Below are 23,868 nucleotides of genomic sequence, written 5' to 3' on the forward strand. Positions count from 1 at the left end.
TAAATTGAGAAGGTCAGAAAATTAAGCCTTCCACATTAGTTTGATTTTTTTTTTTTTAATAGGTTTCATTAAATTACAAACGGCTCGATGGCCATTTGTAGGAATACTTTCCACATAAATTACGTGACTGTGAAGAACTCGGTGTGTGTGTGTGTGTGTGTGTGTGTGACCACACCGAACAAGTGTCGTCACCAGAAAACTGACTTCTCCTGTATAAAGAAAAACCGGCAATGGCCCGGTCCGCCCTTTGTGCCCCCCCCCCCCCCCCCCGAGGGGACCTTCATTTTGGCAACTCCCCGGTTCAGAGGGGTCGGTGGATCCACCACGCAGAGGGCCACCATTTTGTTCGCAGTTTGTTTCTGGATGGAGTCTGGTGGTACACTGGTGGTGCCGGAGAGTTGGGAGTCGGGATCAGCCGATCAAAAGAGTGGAGGAAGAAGGGTGGAGGGGGTTTGGGTGTGGGGGTGGGAGGGGGGTTAAGGTTTGGGGGTAACACTAGCCCGGCCTGCCCAGGTGGTGTGATTGAAAAGAAAGCCCCCCATCTGTGGTGCGGATGGGTCGAACATGGGCTGTGTGTGTGTGTGTGTGTGAACGACTTTTATGAGGCGTGCACTTCGTGGTGAACTCCGTCTAGTTGGATTTGAACCGTAACCGATTGGTTTTCAGGCTCAGGGGAGAAGCCGCCCCCCCCCCCCCCCCCCAGACTTTTTTTTCCCCCCTGAAACATCTGCAACCCTGACTTTTCCTCAAGCACATTTTAACGTCACATTACTCCCTGTGTCACCCGGCTCATAAAACCCAGAGGGCGAAAAACAACTGTAGGACTAAATAACTGCATGTTTAAGTATATGATGGAAGTGTGTGGAATTAAATGCCCTTGTAGGGTCTGAAAACAATTGCACTTCATTTTAAATTCATTATATAGAAAAATGTCAACTTCCAAAAAGGGGCCGAACACAAAAAAAAATCGGTATTTTCTTTCAATAAATACTTTAATTATCAAGTTTTACCGCGGATATATTTTTCTTTACATGCAGTATTTCAAATTCCTGGCGGCCCGGGACACTGATGGTGGTCTCACAAGCGGGTGGTCTCTTCGGCGTCTGTGTCCAGTGGCAGAGACGTCTGCGCTTCAGGGAGGTTGTTGCACTGCAGGTAGCAAAAAACCACCTGGACCTGAACACACACACACACACACGCAGACACACACGTTTGTTGTGTCCTTTGACCTTTGTGCTATGAATGAGCTGCTCAGGGAAGACTTCACAATTCCTCACTTTGCCTAAATAAAAACGTATTATACAGTGAAGGGAAATAATCTACATGTTTTCATTAGAATGTACTGCAATTTATTTGAAGAGTTTCTACCATTCAAATGTATTAAAACCTTTTCCGTCAAAAATATTTTAGCTTAACCAAACAGATAAAATGTTAAAGGCTATCTATAGATGTGTAATTTGTCTAATCATGCTCTGGCTAACTTTGCTGACCTGAATAAGTTTATAATAAGTATTATTATTATTTTACATGCAATATATATATACACACATATACACACACATTAATTTAAATGGTCTTTAAATGTACATTTAAAAGAAACATAATAGATTTGAAGAAGAGAAAAGTAAGATGACTTCGCCAAATGCCAAATATCAGTCATCCTCCTTATTCATCTTCTTGTTCTTTTAGCCGCTTCATTCCCACCTGCACCACCACCTCCTGGGAGATATCCAAGTTGGGACCGAGGAGTCCGTGTCCCTCCATGGGGGTGCGCAAGAGGCTCGGACCGAACACCGTCGCCAGGTTCATGAGAGACATCCTGTTGACGTCTTGCTTCTCCGAGACGCTGGAGAATCAAGACACATGAAGGACTGCAATGAGAATCCAGTAGACGGGCGCATAACGTGAAATGCAAAGCATTGTCCCCGTCCGAGGGACAGACCGTTGGAGGTGGTGCAGGAGGTACAGGAAGGTGTGGCGGTTGGGCTGGGGACAGGCCTGCAGCACGGACAACATGGACACCAGCCGAAGGTCCATGTCCTGGATCTCTACACAGAGAGAGAAATTTACCACTTTACAGGGAGAGATGATTTTTTGGGGGGGGATTCCATTTACTGGCAGATTCAGTTTAAGGCGAGTGACAGACGAGGTGGGCGAGACTAACAGGTGCAGTGAATACGCTGATTGGTTGATTGAGAGCGGCAGGGCAGAGGGGAAGCTGAACTGTGACTAAAATGAATTCACAGTGCAGGCAGAGAGCCAACAGGGCTTATTTGACGCCTCCACCTGGATGATATTTCAATATTATAGAGGACATCAAATGAATATACGTAAGATATGATTGAGATGTTGGGTCATAAACCTGCACTCACTCGTCAGCAGTATTAATGCTGTGAAACAATGAATATGGCAAGAATCCTAAAGCAAGGAATACACGGAAAATAATACACAAAAAGACTAATAAAATATTTCACGAAATACACTAAACACTTAGAAAAGTAAATGTTCCCCTAAGCACCATATGCGGAGGAATATTTTCTTCTCAGAGGATGTGTTTCTGCTGTGTCTTACAGTATACAGTATTTCTTCTCAGAAAAAAGGTTCATGTGAGGTGTCTTACCGAGTATTTTGTCTGAGGACGTGTTTCTGCGAGGTGTCTTACCGAGTATTTTGTCTGAGGACGTGTTTCTGCGATATGTCTTACCGAGTATTTTGTCTGAGGACGTGTTTCTGCGAGGTGTCTTACCGAGTATTTTGTCTGAGGACGTGTTTCTGCGAGATGTCTTACCCAGTATTTTGTCTGAGGACGTGTTTCTGCGAGATGTCTTACCCAGTATTTTGTCTCAGAGGACGTGTTTCTGTGAGGTGTCTTACCGAGTATTTTGTCTCAGAGGACGTGTTTCTGGGAGGTGTCTTACCCAGTGTCCTGGCCAGGCTCGGAAACATCTCGGTGGGCATGAGAGGCTCGGGCAGCTCTCTGAAGAACAGCTTGAGAACCCCGGAGACGACGTTCACATCAGCACTTCTCATCTTGGTGACAGCGTCACGCAGATCTGCGCGGGGCACAACCCAGACGCATGCTATCAATGCATGCTATCAATGCATGCTATCAATGCGAGCTATCAATGCGAGCTATCAATGCTGCTGTCAATGCGAGCTATCAATGCGAGCTATCAATGCATGCTATCAATGCGAGCTATCAATGCGAGCTGTCAATGCTACTCTGTCCTCTTTTTTTACGGCGGAAATACAGGTAATTTTGAGTGTATAACATGTAAAAAATGGTGGTCATTTTTCAGAGGGAGTGAGCAACTTTTGGATATACTGCAAAATTGTGTTCAGTCATTCATGGTCCACAGAGAAACAAAGGTAATGACCTAATGAATCCGCCCTATTGGACAACCGTTGAACGGACTTCAGAGAAATTCGAGGCATTCGTGGACGATACTGTGGTCCTGGTCTGAAGCGCTACATTTATATTTGTCGATATTAGCGTGCTTAAATGCTAAACTCTCCTAGCATAGCAAGTGACTCTCAGCCTGGTCCAAACCGACGATCTTCTTCGTTTGAGCCTTTCCTCACCGCTGTTGAACGCGTTTTTGAGCGCGCAGATGTCCGAGCTGTCTCCCGAAACCCGGTAGAGTCCGACCTCGTCCAAGCCTCGCCGCTCCACCTCCTCCACACAGCAGCGCACCACGTGGGGGACGAGCACCCCCTCTTTTCTACCAAAAAGTATTGAGGGGAAGAAAAATAGATGTATATTCCGTTTCAGAACAAACTCTTGCCCACTTCTGCTTCTCTACAGCAGCTGGCAACACAAACCGCCCGACTTCTTCAAAGTGGTCGCATGAAAACAAAAAAAGGGAGGGAAACAAAACTGTCGACTCAACTGCGGCTTTCAGTTCTCGAGGCCTCTCATTCGTGACTTACTGAGCCAATTCTGTGATGGGGACACAGAAGACGGGGCTCTGTGGCGCCGTGGCGCTCGGCGGTTCGATCGGGTGGGGGCGGTACTTCAGGGAGAGGGTCACCTCCACCTGTCCGAGGTGTAGGGTCCGTCTGCTCCATCGCTTGGTCAGGGCTGTAGGGTCCAACTGACGGACGGAAACGACATATTACCACTTTACAGTGAATACACACACGCCACATGCCCACATTAGTAGATTATCATGGAACTCCAGCAGGTTAAACAAATCCAGGCCATTACGCATCTGATATTCAGTCCGTCTTCGTACCTTCACGGAGGCTTTTCCCAGGACGGATTCGTCCTCTCGGCCCGACTGACTCACGCAGATCACTCTCAGGTCCTGGGCCCCGTCCACCTGGAGACACAGCTCCTTTTTGGACAGAAGGGTGTCATGGTGTCAAGTCAAAGCCACAACGGGAGCATTCGTGTCTCATTTGAAGTCCTTTGATCCCGGGCTACCGGGCGGGTTTTGGGTGGAGATTTTACTGCTACCCGCCGATCGTGTTTCCCCCCCGGAGCGAGCCTCACGCCGGATGCTGTCTAGACGTGAAGAACTCTAGACGTACCAGCTAGACGAACTCCGGGCCGTCGCATCATCTGCCTTTTCTATCAGGCTCGCTCTCTCTTTTGTTTTACTTCTAATTTGCATTCAGTTGTTCAGGAACAGGATAACCAACCTGGTCCCAGAGTGGGTTGAGGCTCTGGACTGACGTGTGCGTCTTAGCTTGTTTGTCGTAAAACTCGTAGCCATCCACTTCCACACAAACATACGCGGCTGGAGAGCGAAAAAAAAAAAAAACATTCAGATATGTACACTTATCTTCATTACTGGGATTTATTTTTAAACCAGTATGATAAATAACGTACAGGCTGGTTGCTGCAAGCCACGGGCCGAGTGGACGGCCACACTCAGAGTCCCGCACAAAGACTTCTGGTCCTCCACTGGTGAGAGACAAACACATCCTGAGCCTCACTGGATTTAACGGTCCTGAACTAAACAACTAAAAAACGAGCAAGATGGGAAGGACACAGACAGTTTTTTGCAGGCCGCCATTCAAAAAGATGAAAAGCCGGCGGGGTCGGTGTGTCGGTATTTCAGAAACGGGATGCGATCCCTTCGGTGAGGAAAAGGCAGAGATGGCGGTCGTACCGGCGCGTGTGCTGTGGAGTGGCGGCTGCTGGGTCATTCTCAGCTTCACACATGCACTGGTGAGGGTGAGCAGGTCTGGAGGCACAGTTTCTATGTCTGACAAACAACACACAGAAAATACGGGAACCGATCAGTTTAGAGGGAGGAAAGTGTGAGATCCTGCCCAGTGACGATGGGAATCCGCTTAGAATTAAAGGTGCCGTGCATGTGACCTTGGAGGGAGGCGCTTAGGGTACGCAATAGTGTTGCGACTTAAGCACACGCTGCAATTTTACTCCAGGCCTCCAGCTTTGGTGAAAAGCTGTGAACTTACTGTCTTTGGTGAGTTTCTCAATGAGTTCTCTCCATTCTTCAAGCTCATACAGGGAGGACAGGAGGAGGGTGTGACTCTGCAGAAAGGTTATGCGGATTTCAGCCGTTATTATTATTAAAACCTGCCATTGTGACTACAATAGGTGTGTGTGCGTGTATCTGTATGTGTGTACCTTGCCACTGGGGCTGTGCAGCTCCAGTTTGTAAACAGGCGAGTGTGTGAGCAGCATCAGCTCCATTTGCTCAAGTTTCTTCCGGCTTCGAGCCGCGGCACTCAAGCCCCTGGACCCGTTCTTCACACAAACACATTTTGATTTGATTTGTCCGTAAACCCGACCCGATTTAAAACGCTCTCTGTGTTCGCAAAACGTACTGCGTTTGGCTGCAGTTGCTGGTGGAGGAGGTGCATCTTGGTCCTGATGGCGTGCAGGCGAAGGCGTGCGTCCGGTGAGAGTCCCTGGTCGGCGACCCAGCGGAGTTTGAGGCCGGCGAGCGGCAGATACCAGCAGAACCTGTACTGGTCATGCTTCCTGGAAGTACACGTGCACTGCTGTCAAGGCCGAGCCCATTTCTCCCGCCCAACCAAACTCTCCGTTGCCGCACTCACCCTCTGGTCGCCTGTTTGTTCCTCGTGCACAGCAGGAGGTCGGTGTAAAGGAAGAGGTGGCGCAGGCGGCGCTCCCCCTCGCCCGCGTCCACCACGAAGCCGTCCCGCATCAGCCGGCGCCTCTGAGTGACGCACAAACACAGAAAGGCCGTTCTGCTGGTTGCAATGCACGGGACACCTTTTCACCGTACGTCTTAGCCCAGGGGTTTGTTCTTTTGCGGGCCTCACCACGCCGTGACTGAGCATGACCTCTCGTTTGCTTTGTGACCTCTCGTTGACACCGGACAGAAAGCTGCGGGACAATCTCAGAGCTTCCTGTAGCGAGGCGTAGTCTCCGTGCTCTGCTGGCGTCGTCTTCAGGAGGTCCTACGAGATCACAGAGAGTGAGCTCATCCAATTGTCAACGCAAATGCAGGAGAAAGAACCGTAGAAGCAATGGAGGTTAAAGGAGGCATTTATTATCTCACATGCAGCACTAGGGTGGTCTTGGTTACTCTGTCCAAAGGCTTGTACAGCAGAGCTGCAAAAATAAAAACCAACAATCAGACTCGATCCGCCAACAAGATATCAAAAAAAATCAAAAGGAGGAAGATGTACCTTCTAAAGTGTACTTGGTCCGAGTTTGGCTCCCATCGTTACCGGACATCATGCTCTGGGGAGACAAGAGTGAGACTTGATGGGAAAACCTCTTACACGTCTTGTCACAGCAGGTGTCTCCTCTGCATGTGGGGGATAGCGCGGTACCTGAGCCAGGGTCCGGAAGCGAGGGTCCGAGAGGGTGCACTTGCGAACGACTTCAACCGCTTCTTCGTAATTTCCAATGAAACCCCCGTACAGCCCGATCTGGTTCACCTGGGCGGGCGGAATAACGGAAGAATGAATGGTCGGAGTGAGCCGGAGGAACAGCATCGACGCGTTGTGATCAACCAAAGGGTTTTCCAACAAATGAAAAATAGTGGGGAAGGGAGCTTGAATTTTATTGAGTAAGCTTGAGTTATAAAATGACAATAAATGTGAACCTGTTCACAATATTTTTTTAAAGGCACCAAGGGGAAAGGTGTTAAATGAAGCTAAAACTTAGAAGAGCTTTTTCACATTTTGAATGGTGACATAGTTGCAAACTAATAACTTGTTAATTCTTGCACTGCCTCGCAGTGATTGCTGGAATCAACCATGACAAGGTTATGAGTTCCACTTGCGCTATTCCCTGTTCAGACAAGTAAAAGGTGTCTGCTGTGAAAGGGGCATTTAATATGATTCATTTGAAAAAGAAATTTCCAGAACGTGCCTTGGCAGGGTGGAAAAAACAACATTCTAAGAAAACAAATCAGTGAAGTTGAGCTGGAGTGTTTTATGTCCTCGGTGTAGAAAAACACTGGACGGTTTGGGAAAAGTTCATCTTCGGCCATTTCTACGTCACGCATTTTGTTCTTTCGGTAAGATCCCACCGGTTGCGTAGAATCTGGGATGATGAACAATTCTAGTATCAAGTCTCTAATACGAGACAGTGTACATATATGTATATACACGGAGACATCATCTAAAATTTGCTTAATAAGTGAGCCGCTCTGGGGGTATCTAATAAACACAACTCGTGAAAAAAATGTTTTTTAAACACGGCAGGTATATGTTTCAAAGGGGTCTTTTATTGCTGATATGGTCATGGTTAAATTGCTGAACTATGCGATGCCACGGATATTTTGAGTGGCACTTAGCAGTTTGGTGGAATTTTGCATGTTCTTTCCGGTCTGTTAGTCAGCGGTTGGCTTTCTCGTTGTATGCACTTGAGATCATACCCACAACATTGTCTCACGGGAATGACTTTTGAAAAGCGCTCGAGACACGGCGTTGGCTTTCGTTTGAGGCTAACCCTCGTTTGTGTGTGTGTCCATTCAACCCGAGCACAGAGGAACCTCTCCCTTTTATGATGGCCATGCAGCAGGTAAACCACGCACAGGTGTAACAGATGACGTCACTGGCACTGCCTTGGAGCCCTCGTTAACCTCATAATTTACACTGCTTTAACAGTCTAAATGAACACGTTGATAGCTTTGGATTCTTTTATTGCAACTTAAAGATAGAATACATAATTCCTGTAATAGTAAAAAGGTATACAATCCAAAAAAAGGAATGTGAGAAATCATTAAAAATTGGATTAATTAATTATTCATTCCATTTAATCAAATATTTCACCTAACAGGAACATTAATGCAATCTAATCTTAACTCTCCTTTTATGTCTGGTTTAGTCTTTTGTCTTTTTTTAAACAGAGAAAACCCGGTTGATAAGAGTGGCGAGAGTGAAACCAAACGGTAACGTTGTGGACCACGAAACCAAAACAACCAGCTCAAAGCGGGGCAGCCGACTTCCTAACTGAAGCACGACAAAGAGTTACAATTCCGTATAAAATATGACAAGCCGTAATATTAAATTGTAAAATAACTTAAAATAATGCCCCTTTGATGGATGTTATTTTGTTAGTACCAGCTGTGCTCACTTTATGCAGCCGCAGAACGCCAAGAGCCAAAATATATTTACGGCAAGTATCATTATTATTAGTATTGCGGAGTAACTTAATTTGACAAAGAGGAAGCAGAAGTCATCATCGATCTTCGCTTTGGGTTTCCGGGGCATGTCCTTTTTTTTGTTGTTGTTGTTGTGTTGGCGGACAAACTGAGGTTGAATTGTCTTTTGGGCCCTGTGAATTTCCGGAGGAAATTTGTGATCACAACCAAATGAGCGTCGACTAAAGGAAAAACGCCGGCTCAAAGTGGACGATCGTCCCAGAGCTTACAACTTACCATTCTCAGAAACAGGTCGCCCACAATCAGATCAAAACCTGTGAAGTTCGTCTCTCCGGCCTCCCCCGGACTGGGCTCAGCCAGCCGGGCCTTCAGGCCAGAGTAGAAGCTCTGGTGCATGTCTCTGATCTCTGGCACCTGGTAGAAAACAGCCTGGATCTGTTGACTGGACAGAGCCGGCTGGGACGTCCCGGCTGAGGCGCGCAGAACCTTCAGGGGCTGCAGCAGAAGCAGAAGTTTGAACAAAATCGATCCGAACAAGGAGTGAGGCTAAAGGCCAATTAACGTCGGCGAGAACGAGCAGAGCGGGCAGACCGTGAGCGAACAGGCCCGGGGGAGGGGAACAATGTGTGAACAAGCCGAATCAATCATTAATAACTCAAACATGTTTCAGCAGCAATAAACTTAAAAGCCAATCGTTTCTTTTAAGGAAGGAGCAGTTTGCGCTCGTTTCACTTGCGCCAGTTAAATGAGATGATTAACAGATCGCTCATATCTTCGCACAAAGACTTTGATGTATGTTTCAAATTTGGCTGAAACAGCCTGCTCTGTAACAACAACGGTAGCAAAATCAGCACCTTTAACGCTCACTAATGAACTTTTTGTTAAATATATAGCTAAAGCTAGCATTAGCTGTATTGTATAGCTACGTCACGGGTTTAAGTCAAGAAATAGTAGCACATTATACTCAATGAACAGGCAAACTTGTTGTCTTTTTTTCGCACGTCTGCCGACAGAAAAACAAGTGATTTCTGAACTCTAGAGGTGCGTGGATTTTCGGGAGTCTAGCAGTCGCTATGCTAACGTCCGCTAAGCGGCTGCTAGCTTTAGCTTCTACGAGACTGGTGTCAATCTCTAAAAAAAAATGGGGAACCGTATCGACAAGATAGAACAGTCCATTTGTGGTTGAAAAGGGGAAGGTGAAAGAAGACGTAGGATGCTGTACAAAACTTGTTTTTTCCAAGTCCTTCGGAGAGCAAGGCAAACTCAAAATGAGGGGTCACGTGTTGATTCCACTTTAGGCAACATGATTTCTCTTAAAAAGTGTGTTTAATTTGCATGTGGTGACAGAAGAAAGCAGAAAAGAGGAAGCTGAAGAGTAATAACATCTACATCGACTGGGTTCTTCCCAGGTTCTGCCGGATTGGAATAGAGTGTGAACGTGTGTTACCATCAGCAGAGCCTCCAGCTCTCTGAGATAAACTTCCTCAGTCTCCAGGAGGCCTTTCAGGAGCACCAGCCTCCGCTCCAACATTTCCTTCGGGCTGCATAACGTCTGAAATTGAAGGCGTTCAGACATTACTGAATTGGCGTGCAGACCAACATGGTGGATTCTTCAATATTCATGCACAGACCATAATACACATAAAGCCCTAAATATCTCCTGTTTTGGTGTAATAGAAACGGTCACTTCTGTATTCTGCCACCTTCTCTAGATCTGCACTGTTACAGGGTTACTTCTTCACCACTTTTCAACATAATGGGGTTAGAAAAAAGGAAGTAAATTCAACTTTGACGAGACCCAATGGTTCAATGTTTGAGTTCAGTTCATTGTTTCCTGTCTTTTGTTAAAAGCATTTTGCGGCAGAATAAAAGTCCAAAAAAGGCCAGATACTTATTGTTTTTTTGTACAATGTCAGATTTTTAAAAATCTCCTCAAAAGCCGATAGATGACAGTAACTGTGTGTACGTGAGTCTCTCTCTCTCTCTCTCTCTCTCTCTCTCTCTCTCTCTCTCTCTCTCTCTCTGCTTTACCACATGTATGACTACCGGGAAAATAAAAATGTCATACAACTGTAAGGTGAAGCGATGCAAACTCACAGGGGTGTCTGGGAATTCTAAGGTCTCAGGGTGGAGAGGAGAGACGGAACAGGACGCTGCCTCCTCCTGGAACACGTCCTCCTCGACAGCCTCCGTTTCGGTATCAACTGCACACAAACACACACAATATATATAGCATGTAGTAGTATGAAGTCCCCTAGTTAATGTTCCCGATTGCACAAAAAGATGACCCTTGCAGCCCTAGAGAAGGTTACGACGTATTTTCACAAACGGAATGCGTAAAAGACGGCACTTTTCAAACTGGGGTTCATTCAGAGAAGATATTTGTGCCTCTTTTTTCCTACAAATGACAAACACAGCGTGTCGTCCCCTCACCCGGCACACGCCGCGACTCCAGGTGGCCCACGGCCTCCTGGTTGACGTCCATCGGGGGCCTCGGGTTCGTCCTCTTCTCACGACGCCAGATGAGCTCTGGAGATGCAGCACGAGTGCACACTCAGAGAGCTTCCCCTTTCTATAACGGGTGCATGAAAAAAAAGGGGAAAACGCAGCTTCCGTTGTGTCCGGCAAAGCGTCGATGAGAAGTGGCACGTTCCGTTTGAACCGGTGCCACCTTGCACTGCACTTCCTGTAAATGAGGCACGCAACGTAGCGGTTGCAGAGTGCTGACAATCACGTCTTCACAACTGCGTATTCCTTCGTAAGTCAAATAATGCAACTTCGAAAAGTCACTGTACCTTATGTTCACTCTGACCACACTCTGCAGGGCGTACTTTTTAACGATCACTTTACATGTCTTAAGAATGTCCGTATAGTCCATATAGGCAAATGTGGAGCATATCAAAAGGTTAAATAGTCAAAAAGTAGAGTAACAATTAGCCCCTGCCATGTTGAAAAGGGCCACACTAACACACGTAATACAGTTAGACATGAAGAGAAGTAAGTACTTCACGAAACTTTAACCACCCAAATGAATTACGTGGCTGTTTGTTCCTGCATTGGCGGGGAGCGATGTTGAGTGTCTCTCTGAACAGTCCAACGCCGTCCTCTGCAGTCTGACGGGTGTAAGCGCAGCTTCGTTGTCATAGTCTCACTGGACTGGCGTGACGAATGTGACACCCCCACAGCCACTTGTTCCCTGTGGGGCAGTTTCTGGTGTCAGAGTCACATCTCTTGCGTGTGAATCGTTTTGTTTCGTTCATGCACGAACAACAAATCGTATTCGACTTCATTAAGGTGAGATCTAATCGCTTTTTGGAGGCGTGTTACAAATTATATTTTGTGTTTGGATCCATTTTAAATTTAAAAGTTCTTAAGTCATTGTGGCATCCATTGAAAAAGCAAATTTAAACATTATTATTTTTAGGTTTTACTTTTGTCTGTTTTTTATTCATCTGTGGGCGTACATTTGTTTGCAAGAGTCCGGCTTTCTTTCTTCACATTATGAAACCAAAAAATATTTTTTGTCAAGACACACCTTGACTAAAAAGACTAACAAATTGTAGCACTTAAATTGTACTTGTAATGGCTCTTATAGTTGTTGTAAAGTTGTAAATCGGCTTATTTGATAAAATTGCACTTTCTTGTTCTTCTGATTTTCTATCCTTGGTTGAAATGCACTTATTGTAAGTCGCTTTGGGTAAAAGCGTCAGCTAAATGACATGTAATGCCTAATTCCATTTAGCATTGAAACAAATAAATGGTACACATTCGTAGCAGACTTTGGAAATTCACGTAACGTATTACGTTTTTTTTGTTTGCTTTTTTTGTGTGCTTTAAAGATACTCTGTCACTCAACTTTTCATCCTTTATCCCATTTGCGGCTGGTCCATAGAGGGCAATGGGGCGTGGCCCCACCATGAGCGAGGGATAAAAGTCATTATAAATACATTTTAAAAGCATATTCATTATTTCAAACTCATCTTAAATGAACGACATGAACAAATGAATGTAACACATTTTCATGACTTTTCTAAAACTTTTATTTTATTCCATGACTTTTACAAGTTTTCCATGGGCGTGTTGCGAAAAAAATAATTTGATGGGCTACACGTGAATCACGTGTCACGCCCCCCGCCGCGGCGTCCTATCCATGAGTGCTGACCGAGGTGTAGGTCTGCCCCGCTTTGCGCCTGATCTTCAGCTCACGGTTCATCTGGCACCAGACACACGTGTAGCACCAGAGCAACTTGCACCAGTCGTCACAGAAGGAGCCCTGCGGGAGGAAGAGGGGAGAGGACTAGATGTGTACTGATATGCTCCTGTGAGTAAACTCATCCTGACCACTCCTAGCCTCGCTTTTCACTCGAAGCTGAAGAAACCACGTCTCTGCCTCTTGGTCCATCAGCACCGGTTCCCCCCCCAAGGCTGCGTTCTTTCCCCTCTGCTCTTCTCCCTGTACACCAACAGCTGCACCTCCAGTCACCAGTCCGTCAAGCTCCTGAAGTTTGCTGGTGACACCACCTTCTTTGGACTGATCTCTGGTGGGGACGAGTCCGCCTACAGGTGGGAGTCTGACCACCTGGTGACGCGGTGCAGCCAGAACAACCTGGAGCTCAACGCCCTGAAGACAGTGGAGATGGTTGTGGACTTCCGGAAGTACGCAGCCCCACCTTCCCCCCCTCACCCTGTGTGACTCCCCCCGTCACCACTGTGGACTCCTTCCGTTTCCTGGGCTCCATCATCACCCAGGACCTCAAGTGGGAGCTGAACATCAGCTCCATCACCAAAAAGGCTCAGCAGAGGATGTTCTTCCTGAGGCAGCTGAAGAGATTCAACCTGCCTCAGACGATGATGGTGCACTTCTACACGACCATCATCGGGTCCATCCTCTGCTCCTCCATCACCGTGTGGTACGCTGCAGCCACTGCCAAGGACAAGGGCAGGTTGCAGCATTTCATCCGCTCTGCAGAGAGGCTGATCGGCTGCAATCTGCCGTCTCTCCATGACTTGTTCGCTTCCAGGACTTTGAAGCGGGCCAGACCCCCTCCCACCCCGGACATGAACAGTTTGTGCCCCTTGCATCCGGCAGGAGGCTGAGGTCCATCAGGACTAAGACCTCCCGCCACAGTTTCTTTCTGTCGGCAGTCGGGCTCATCAACAGAGCCCGGTCCCCCCCCCCCCCCCTGACTGAATTTCACTCTTTACATGCACATACACTTTGTCACTTTCACTTTCTGTTGGCTGGTACACTTACATATCCCTTCATTTTATAAAATACAGCATAATATCAATATACATCTTGCAACGTGAGCGATCAGAAACCATCGGTTGCAAAGCAGGCTCCCAAAACTACTCAAATCCCAGAGGGGGACATGGCAACGCTATGGACTAAAAGTAATATTTGATGCACCAAACCACAGCTAGTTTGTTGCTGCACTCTGCACATTTGCTGAGCTTTACCAGGATTTCACTGCTCGTCGTGCAACGCCCTCGACACACAGCGGGCATTGTAAACAATGCGTAGAGTTCACAGTTCTAAATATGTAAAGTTATTGATTGCAATCTGCACCACCCGCCCGTAGATGCCCATGAAACCTGCATTGTGTCCCTCTCATCATTTCTCAACAGGAAACAAACTGTCGTGTGGGTATTTGCAAATCTGCACTGAACCCTACCTGAATAAGCGCTGCATCTCACAGCTGCACGCAGGCCTGAAGCTAAAAGCTACAACTGCGACACAGCAACTTCCTCCTCCTCCTCAGATCCATGTCGCGTCTAGTACGACTGACTCTTTGCTAAGCCCCGCCCCCTGCTGCTGACACTTACGGGGATGTTGTGGCGCTCTCTGATGGAGGAGCGGAGAGAGGAGGACACCACGCAGCAGACGTCCAGCAGGGGCATGCAGCAGCACTTGCCGAAGCCCTTGGCCGTCTGGCACTGCATGCAAGGGAAGCACCAAAGTCCGCAGCAACCTCCAAGGCAAAAAAAGAGAATAATTACCAGATATGTCTCACTCTTGTTTTGGGTGTCCTGCACAGTCGTGACCCTCCAGCCGTCCCCTTACTACGAGAACGCAACCTACCCTTTTAATCAACTGTGTTAAAAGAAGAAATTCCCCAATTTTCCACTGGATAAGGAGAGTACTACTCATCCTGTGATCAATATACATGTGGTTCTTGATGTATTTTGGTGGGTCTGAAAAAAGTATTGCAACTATTGCAATGCATTCATACTAAATAGTACCTGATGTTGTATCTTTCCTCCGCACTACTTATACTTATCTCACATCTACACATTTTTATCAACACCATTCGGATTGTGGTGGCTGGACACTCAGAGGATGATGTTCACAGAGACTTTGACGTTGGTGGAAGTGATGGTTTCTGGAGGTTGAAGTATACCTTCTGTTTTAACTAGGGCTGTCAATACATCAACAACAAAAAACCGAATTATTCGCATTCATTCACCGCAATTAATCACGATTAGTGAGTATTGTTGTTGTGGCAATGTTTGTTTGTTACAAGTAATGAGTAATCCCTTTAGAAAGTGTGTATTTTAGACACTTAATGTTATATTTACATAAAACTCTACACATTTGATCATCTTGGAGGCAGAATTCCACCTTGATCACCAATTCAAGTTGCATGTGACAAGGTCATCCCTTTTCACGATCTGCTAGCAATCTTTTTATTTAACAATTGCAGTGCACACAGTAGGCTGACCACAACACCCTGTTGCGATAGATAGATAGATGACTTACAGGTGCCCATGTCACTGCCGAAGTCACAGAGGCCAGTGCTCCACGTGCCAGGGCTTTGGTCGGAGGTCATCACCGTCACCACCTGGGTCGGCTGCTGCTGGACGGCCATCTCTGGAAGATAGGAAGCACTTCTCAATGACACACTGCGATTGTTGTTCTACCAAGGTTTCAGCACAACCACACTCACTAACCCACAATCAGTTCATTCACGTAAAGTAACGTATTGCCCGGTCGTTCACCGCTTTCTCTGACAATAGTATGTTTGCAGCTTGTCAAACCCAACAGAACCATTTTTAAATACACTGGAAAGTCAACAGAAAATTATAGTATTCTTGCCTCAAGGTGCTGATGTAACTTGCATGACGTGTTTTTTATTTATTTACATTTACAGTACTGTTCAAACAGTATATTGTTCAATGTAAAGAAAAAGCTTTTGTTTTCTTATTTTTTTTTAAGTAGCAAAGTAGCAAATACAGTAAAATAAACCAATCTCGCACACAGATGTGACCCCACGCGTGTTATTACACTATTATAAGCTCACCCATATTGACGCTAAAATAAAAGACTTTCTCTCACCTTTTTTTATCCTTTTTTTTCGTGAGAGTGTCACGGTTGGAAGTGTGTCGGTGGGCTCCTGCTGCAGCTCAGGTCAATTTATGTTTCTCCGAAAACGCCTGCGATGCCTCGAGCCCCACCCCACGCGCAAAGTGGGTTTGGAGTTCTCTGTTTGCATGGAAACGAGCACCCGTCATTTTCCATCAAAACGCGCTCGGGGACGATGTCCATTCGATGCAAACTCGCCATTTGCATGATGCTCAGAAAGAACCCCCCCCCAAAAAACAAAGGCGAGCTTTGACACCAAGCGGGGGGGCTGCAAAGCGGAGTCAACAAGATTTAGAACTCTGTGAGTACACAACCTGGAGAAAATACTTTCATTTGTTACAAGCACATTTTGACTAAATATAAATCAGAATATTACTTGTAAAATAAGACAAACAATTACATCTTCATCTGAGTAAATTAACTCATTACAAAGAACATATAGCAAGTATTTGTTAAATTGATAAAACCAATACAAGCACATATTTATTGAGTTGAACCCTTTGAACAATGTAACCCACCGTAACAAAAAGAACATTACTGAATTGTCGTGAATTTAGCATGTTTCACATTTTCACACCGGGAGAAAAACCTCATAGAGGCAGAGAAAGGGCGTCTACCTCCTGAAGTGGAAAAATCCACTACCTCCTTCTCCACCATTTTCCTCCTCATCTTTGCCGTCTCCGTGACTTTGTCTTCCATCCCCCTCCCAAAGAGTCCTAGAATTCCTTTCTTAATCTGGAGGCAAATATTCTCCAGGAGCCTCTGATCCTCCTCCAGAACCTCATTGTTGTTGCTGCAGGGCCTTCACATCCTCCTCCTGGAGCCTCTTATCCTCCTCCTTTAGCTTCTCCAGGAGCTGCTTTGTCTTGGCCCGCTCAGCGTGGAGGCCAATAACCAGGTTCTTGTGTTCTCTCATGAGAATCTCGGACTCTTCCTTACAGTTTGAGAGGCGCTCCTCAAGCTCGAGGTTGGTTGACTTGATCTCCCTACAAACCAGAAGCGCCTCATGAGCTATAAACCTCTTCTTGAGATCATGAAGACTCTCCTTCAGACTGGAGATTTCTGACCGTTGACTCTCTCTGTAATATAAGACATTACGGTGTGTTTTTTGGCCGTTGTAAATCTGGTGATGAAGGCATGGATCAGAGTTTGTTAAGATATGATTTGAGCCAAAGAGAGAGCAGTTCCAGTGATGTTGAGGGAGGCTTTGAGGCGGGAGAGACGGATGCTGTGGTTGAAGGTGTCGAAGGCTGCAGTGAGATCGAGGAGAACGAGAATGTAGAGATAATAAAAGCTGCCTTTGGCTTATTTTTTAAAAATCCTTTCTGAAACCCTTTGCTCTTTTTACAACACCCCCCCCCCAAAAAATCCAGCCTTCAGTGGCACAGCTGGACGGACCATCAGCCTCGCCCACTCTGGCACCCAATTCAGCACCAAGGACAGAGACAATGGCCGCTGCACCGTGCCGTTTTAAAAGGGTTAAAAACGGTTTAGTAAATAGGGTAAAAATATATATATATATCCGTAATCCAATGGTTAATGTGGTTAAACAAGCGAGCTAGACTTGAGACACACCCAGAGCATCTTATTCTCTCTCGATCTTAATATCCCCATTTTGTCAGCACAATTAGGTGAGTGACTGTAAGTGAATTAACGTTACGGTAAAATAGTGAAGTACTTGCAGATGTGACACCACACGTGTTATTACACTATTATAAGCTCATCTGTCAAGACTTCCTCTGACCTTTTTTTATCCTTTTCTTCGTGGGGAGGGTCTCGGTTGGAAGTGTTTCTCCGAAAACCTGCGATGCCTCGAACCCACATGTCTTAAGAATGTACATATAGTTCCTAATGCAAATGTGGAGCATATCAAAATGCTAAATAGTCAAAACAGTAGAGTGACAATCAGCCTCCGTCACGTGGAAAGGGGCCACACTTACACTTGATACAATTCACATGAAGAGAAGTACTTTATGAATCTTTAACCACCCAAAATCATGGAGTCATTCAAACCGGGTGGAAATGAATTCCGCGGCTGTGTGTTCCTGCGTTAGTGCGTCACGTGGTGTGTCCGTCAAACCTGGTGTCCAGTGTCTCTCTGAATAGTCCAACGCTGTCCTCTGCAGTCTGACGGGTGTAAGCACAGCTCTGTTTGTAAAGTTCACCATTTGAGGCTTCCTCTGTCTTATTCTCACTGGACAAATTATATTTCTTGTTTGGATCAATTTTAAATCCAGGGACTAATATATTTTTTTTTGTCAGTTTTTTTTTTTTTTTTTAAATGTGTAATTTAGCCACTTGGGGTCAGTAGAAGGAAACATCTGATCTGTTGGAGTAGATTTGTTAGCAGTACAGTCCGGCTTTCTTTTTTTCAAGTTAAAACCTTTTGTATTTTAGATTATAGGGAGACTGTCATTAAACAGAGCGCTCGCACAATTTCTATTTGATTCACAGGAGACTCCCGCACACTCTCCCATTTACCCAGAGATGATCGGGCTACGTGAGAGGCTTGTGCAGGAAGTGTTTTCTTTTTTTTTTTTTTTTTTTTTTTTTAAGTGGTTTACCCGAGAGAGACTCTTTTGAGTGGGAGTGTCCACTGAGAGAGAGAAGAATGTTCCCCTTTCACCTTATTTCCTCCCCTCGGTTCCAGCTGAAACGCTGAATCAGGGATGCATATCAAACAAACGTAACAGGCATCGGACACGTGGACTAAAATAAGTAGAATATGTCCCTACTTCTTTGCATTTTGGATCAAAAGTATTGGCACCCGAAGCTGAACTTAACTAAAAGAAAAAGAAATGATGACGATGAATCACTACAAAGGTGCTCGTATTGAAGAACTCACTATTTGACACTGTTTATCCACAACATCCCTATTTGTTCATTTAACTTCCTCTTTCTCCCCTTGTGTCCTGTATTACCGTTTGTATGACGGTTTCGGTTGAAATAAGACCTGCTATTATGTTTCTCTGCAATTGTGATGACTCCCACATGAAAGCGCTGGGTCGGCCTCTTATTTTGTTTGCCAAATTCCCTCTAGCCATTGAAACGAATAAATGGCACACATTCAAGGCAGACTGGAAATTCTGGTAACGTATTAAGATATTTACTCATATCTATGTGTGCTTTGAAGATACTCTGTCCTTCAACCCCACATCCTTGAGCCTATCTCTGAACCGTAAGATAAAAGGAAACATAAAAACCCAAATGGGGGACGATCCCATATACGTCACCTCTGGTGAAACAAGCTTCCACCCCTCCGTTTCATTCCCAGAGACCTCGCACGAGGCCTTTTTCAAAAGGTGTGAGTTTTATCTGTCGTGTGGAGTCAAAGCAACACAAGGCTCCGTCCACTTTTTTTTTTTTTACCATTTTAATAAAACTTTAAAAACATTTCATTTAGAGTGAATTCATGCGGCGGTGGGGACCACGGAATGTTGAACCTCTGTGCTCGTCTGTCAAGACCAGACAAGAGCCTATTTCAACATCTAGATAATATTCAACTGAAAACGGCTCTAAAAGTGAATCTTCAAAAGAATCTTCAAAAGATTAAAACTAAGCTGCAGGTCAGTGCATGAGCCACGTCGCCGCCTTCCACTGCGCAGCTTTGTTTAGCCATTGTTTAGTCGTGTGTGTCTCATGCCCTGCGCCGCGGCGTCCTACGCGCTGATGACCTGCGTGGTGACCACCGAGGTGTGGGCCCCCCCCCCCCGGTTGTTCCTGATCTTCAGCTCACGGTTCATCTGGCACCAGACACACGGGTAGCACCAGAACAACTTGCAGCAGTCGTCACAGCAGGAGCCCTGCGGGGGAGGAAGAGGGGAGGGGACAAAATGTACATTGTTATAGTGGATATTATTATTACATATTATTACAACAGTATTGATGAGTTCTGCTTTTGCTTTGACTAACAAGTAAATGATGGCATGGACAGTTTAACCACATCAACGATTAGGTTATGACTTAGTGAGGACTGATCCTGACCCCTCCCATGCTGGTCCACTGTGCTGTGACAGGGACACGCACTACCAAACACAGATTATTGATAAGACTGCTTGTGCTGCTCCCTGAGAAACACATTCCTGCTAGTACCTGTGCAGAGAAAAGAAGATAACCGATTTATGAGTGAAGCTTTCCGGTTATAAAGTCATTAGCCTGGAGGGTAACTCTTTTTTTTTAGATAACACTTGAATGCTTTGACAGAGATTTGGTTCTATATACAATCTGATTACATTAACCTTTCATTTGAAACAATGTGCATCTTGGAGTTGACACATCGATACGCCTTCCTTTATAAAATGCAGCATAATATCAAAATACATCTTCCAACTTCATCAGAAACCATCGGTTGCAAAGCAGGCTCCCAAAACGACTCAAATCCCAGAGGGCGACATGGCACCGCTATGGACTAAAAGTAACATTTGATGCACCACTGAGCTTTACGGGGGTTTCACTGCTCGTCGTGCAACGCCCTCGACACGGCCATTGTGAACAATGCGTAGAGATCAGATTTCTAAATATGTGAAGTTATTGATTGCAATCTGCACCACAAGCCCCTTAGATGCCCATGAACCCTGCATTGTGTCCCTCTCATCATTTCTCTACAGGAAAAAAACTGTCGTGTGGGTATTTGCAAATCTGCACTGAAACCCGACTAAGCGCTGCATCTCACAGCTGCACACAGGCCTGAAACTAAACACCCGAACTTCCTCCTTCTCCTCAGTTCCATGTCGCGCTCTAGTTCAACTGATGCTTTGCTAAGCCCCGCCCCCCTGCTGCTTGATCGCCCCCCCCCCCCCCCCCCCCTCCCCCCTGCGCGCGCGGCCTTACGGGAATGTCGTGGCGCTCTCTGATGGAGGAGCGGAGTATGCAGGACACCACGCAGCAGACGTCCAGCAGGGGCATGCAGCAGCACCAGCCAAAGTCCCCGGCCGTCTGGCACTGCATGCAAGGGAAGCACCAGTAACCGCAGCAACCTGCAGGGCAGAGAGAGGAAAAACCATCGGATGCACCACACTCTTGTTCTGAGTGTCCTCTTAGAGCACAGATCTACTGAGAGAACGCAACCTAATGAACTGTGTAAAAGAGAAAGGAACAGTTTGACATTTCACAATCTACCAGAAAAGGAAAGTAAAGGGGGAACTTCCCCACTTTTCCACTTACTGGAAAAGGACAGTACTACTCATCCCGTGATGACTATACAGCATCTGTGGCTCTTGATGTATTTTGGTAGGTCTGAAAAATGATTTCTACATTTATATATATATATATATATATATATATATATATATATTAAATCAGTCCAGCGAACTGAACCATAAGTTGCTTTTTGTGCTTTTATTGACATTGACTCTAAAACAACTAAAAGGATAAGTAAACCATTGCAATGTTTATTATTAATAGTTATTAAACCCGCTCATAAGATACCGGATGCTTACAGATGATGTTGTATCTGCACCTTTTCTCCATACTCCACTGGCTTTAACTTTAACTACTATCTTATCTTACATGTGTACTTTTTTTTTTTTACCAACACCAATCTTTTCTCATTTAGTGCCTACACTAGTAGATGTTGACAGAGACTGCCGTTGGTGTTAGTGACAAGTGTGAAGTTTACAAGGGACTTCAGCCGGGACATCTCCGCCTCTGCTGATCTCCCTCTTCTGAGTCTGTCAAGAATATATTTTGTCCACGTCAGACATTCTTCTTGCTTGGGGGAAGTTCTTTCGACCTGATCATCAATTAAAGTTTCATGTGACAAGGTCATCCCTTTTCACGATCTTCTAGCAATATCTTTTTATTTAACAATTGCAGTGCACACAGTAGGTTGACCACAACATGGTTGTGATAGATTAGATAGAAATTGTCACCATTGCCGGGTTGACTTACAGGTGCCCATGTCACTGCAGCAGTCACAGAGGCCAGTGCTCCACGTGCCAGGGCTTTGGCCAGTGGTCATCACCGTCACCACCTGGGTCGGCTGCTGCTGGACGGCCATCTCTGGAAGATAGGAAGCACTTCGCAATGACACACTGCGGATTGTTGTTCTACCAATGTTCACACTCAGACCGGACAAAGGGTGTGTCGAAGGGTTCATGTCAGCTACGACAAATACCCAACTGTTAAGTTAGTGTTATTCACACACACACACACACACACACACACACACCAAGCTGTATCCAGGGTGCCTGTTGAACCGAGAGTTGGTGAAGGTGCTGGTGTAGACCGGGCTTTCCATTCGGAGGACTGTCACGCTATTTCACGTGGTGCATGCTGGGAAAGGTTTCAGCACAACCACACCCACTACCCTATTACCAAACTGAACTTTTTCGTGGTTAAGTAACCAAAAATCCTCTTTTCACTTCTCTGTCTGACAATAGTATGTTTACAGCTTGTCAACCCCAACAGAACCATTTTTTAAAAAGACTGGTAAGTCGACAGAAAATCATAGTATTCCCGCCTCAAGGTGCTGATGTCACTCAAAATACTTGATAGTTTGCATTCAAGACATACTTTTTATAAATTTTCTTCTTCATTTTAGAATGTTTAACAATTGTTGTCATATGTAGATAGTGTTGTGAATTAAATCAAAATGTTATCCACATTGCCCTTCTAACTTAAATATTTTGAGTAAACCAACAAAAAATGTAAACTGCAGGGCGCGGACGCTTGAATTCTTAGTGATTTAACGTTGGTTCCCTCTAGCATCGAGCTAACATTAGCTCACGTTACCGCGCAAGTGCGCCACCAGCTTCAAGTCAGAAACACAACATTTAAACGGTAAATATAATTTGTTTTCTGAATAATAACGGGTTTAAGCAACAAACAAAGTCGCATTTTCTGTCATTCAGTCGCGTAGTCGTGGTGGGCAGAGCCTCACGGAGATTTAAGCTAGCTCGCTAACATCGGAACCAATTAGCTTAAGCTAAGAAACACAAGCTAACATTGGCTGATGACATGTGATCATTAATTAGGGTCAATTAAATTTCAGTTTAACATTTAAAATCCTTTCTACTCTTGTACTCCTTTGCGTCATGTTCAGTCTTATTTATTATATATATTTTTTCTTCTATAGAACAGTTTATAAATTGTTAATGTAGATTTGGTTAAATTAGCTGTATTCAATTTAATCTAAAGTTGTCTAACACGTGTATATGTGGCGAAAATATATAGCAGTGAAATGGCGGATAACATCACATTAGAAAATCAAAACCTCTCTGGTTGGGGCTCAAATCGGTGGCTTCCTACTTCGGCCAAAGGGTCGGAAAGCAATGGTTAATGTGGTTAAACGAGGCAGCCAGACATGACACACCCAGAGCGTGTTGTTCTCTCTCAATGTTAATAAAACCGCAATTAGGTGAGTGGCTATAAGTGAATTAACGTTACCGTAAAATAGTCAATTACTGTAAAATAAACCAAATCTCGGACGCAGATGCGACACCCCGCGTGTTATTACACTATTATATATACGCGCGTGTATGTTGTAGGAATACAAAATAAAATACTTTCTCTGACCTTTTTTAATCCTTTTCTTCGCGGGGTGTGTCTCAGTTGGAAGTGTGTCGGTGGGCTCCTGCTGCAACTCAAATGGTTTCTGTTTCTCGGAAAGCCTCCCCCCTCCTCTCTCTCCCACTTCTCTCTCTCGCCCTACCTACCCACCCACCCACACGCGCGCGCACCCACGGGCGTGCGCGCACGACTGATATATTGCGCAAAGTGGGTTCGGCTCCATCTGAAGGCGCCCGGGCACATGCAAACTGACCATTTGTATGAGACTCGGGCAAAAAAAAAAAATCAAACTCAGTGAAAAATACACAGTGCAAGATGGAAATCTTGGAAGTCCCACTGGATCACAGAACAGGATATGGGAGGGGCCGTGGGTCATCGTGGCATTAGGCTGTAATCATAATAACCCATAATACAAATAATAAACATCCGTCTTTG

General features: G+C 45.4%; 3 protein-coding genes across 4 annotated transcripts; all 3 read right to left on the reverse strand.

Moving 5' to 3' along the window:
- Nucleotides 1-1,013: 1,013 nt before the first annotated feature.
- On the reverse strand, nucleotides 1,014-11,559 carry si:dkey-33c9.6 (active breakpoint cluster region-related protein). 2 transcript variants are annotated; one of them, XM_037477654.2, is made up of 23 exons: nucleotides 11,357-11,559; nucleotides 10,995-11,247; nucleotides 10,659-10,765; nucleotides 10,009-10,113; nucleotides 8,838-9,056; nucleotides 6,781-6,888; nucleotides 6,634-6,688; nucleotides 6,504-6,556; nucleotides 6,265-6,402; nucleotides 6,037-6,158; nucleotides 5,803-5,959; nucleotides 5,603-5,722; nucleotides 5,431-5,506; nucleotides 5,118-5,213; nucleotides 4,835-4,909; nucleotides 4,645-4,742; nucleotides 4,236-4,337; nucleotides 3,931-4,094; nucleotides 3,583-3,722; nucleotides 2,919-3,053; nucleotides 1,943-2,048; nucleotides 1,705-1,846; nucleotides 1,014-1,176 (listed from the first exon to the last, which is right to left on the reverse strand). In XM_037477654.2, the coding sequence occupies exons 2-23, from the start codon at nucleotides 11,044-11,046 to the stop codon at nucleotides 1,078-1,080; spliced, it is 2,469 nt and encodes an 822-aa protein (XP_037333551.2). In that variant the 5' UTR covers nucleotides 11,047-11,247; nucleotides 11,357-11,559; the 3' UTR covers nucleotides 1,014-1,077. The 2 variants fall into 2 exon arrangements, with proteins under 2 accessions (XP_037333551.2, XP_062416836.1); XM_062560852.1 differs by having other exon boundaries at nucleotides 10,995-11,559.
- Nucleotides 11,560-11,684: 125 nt separating this feature from the next.
- LOC119222795 (cornifelin homolog B-like) lies at nucleotides 11,685-15,430 on the reverse strand. The gene is made up of 3 exons (XM_037479675.2): nucleotides 15,322-15,430; nucleotides 14,388-14,533; nucleotides 11,685-12,834 (listed from the first exon to the last, which is right to left on the reverse strand). The coding sequence occupies exons 1-3, from the start codon at nucleotides 15,428-15,430 to the stop codon at nucleotides 12,706-12,708; spliced, it is 384 nt and encodes a 127-aa protein (XP_037335572.1). The 3' UTR covers nucleotides 11,685-12,705.
- Nucleotides 15,431-18,306: 2,876 nt separating this feature from the next.
- LOC119222338 (cornifelin homolog B-like) lies at nucleotides 18,307-23,572 on the reverse strand. Its single transcript, XM_037478903.2, has 4 exons — nucleotides 23,440-23,572; nucleotides 21,814-21,924; nucleotides 20,755-20,900; nucleotides 18,307-19,727 (listed from the first exon to the last, which is right to left on the reverse strand). The coding sequence occupies exons 2-4, from the start codon at nucleotides 21,920-21,922 to the stop codon at nucleotides 19,584-19,586; spliced, it is 399 nt and encodes a 132-aa protein (XP_037334800.1). The 5' UTR covers nucleotides 21,923-21,924; nucleotides 23,440-23,572; the 3' UTR covers nucleotides 18,307-19,583.
- Nucleotides 23,573-23,868: the final 296 nt, after the last annotated feature.

This window comes from Pungitius pungitius, chromosome 1 (assembly GCF_949316345.1).
Source record: "Pungitius pungitius chromosome 1, fPunPun2.1, whole genome shotgun sequence".
NCBI classification, from domain to species: Eukaryota; Metazoa; Chordata; class Actinopteri; order Perciformes; family Gasterosteidae; genus Pungitius; species Pungitius pungitius.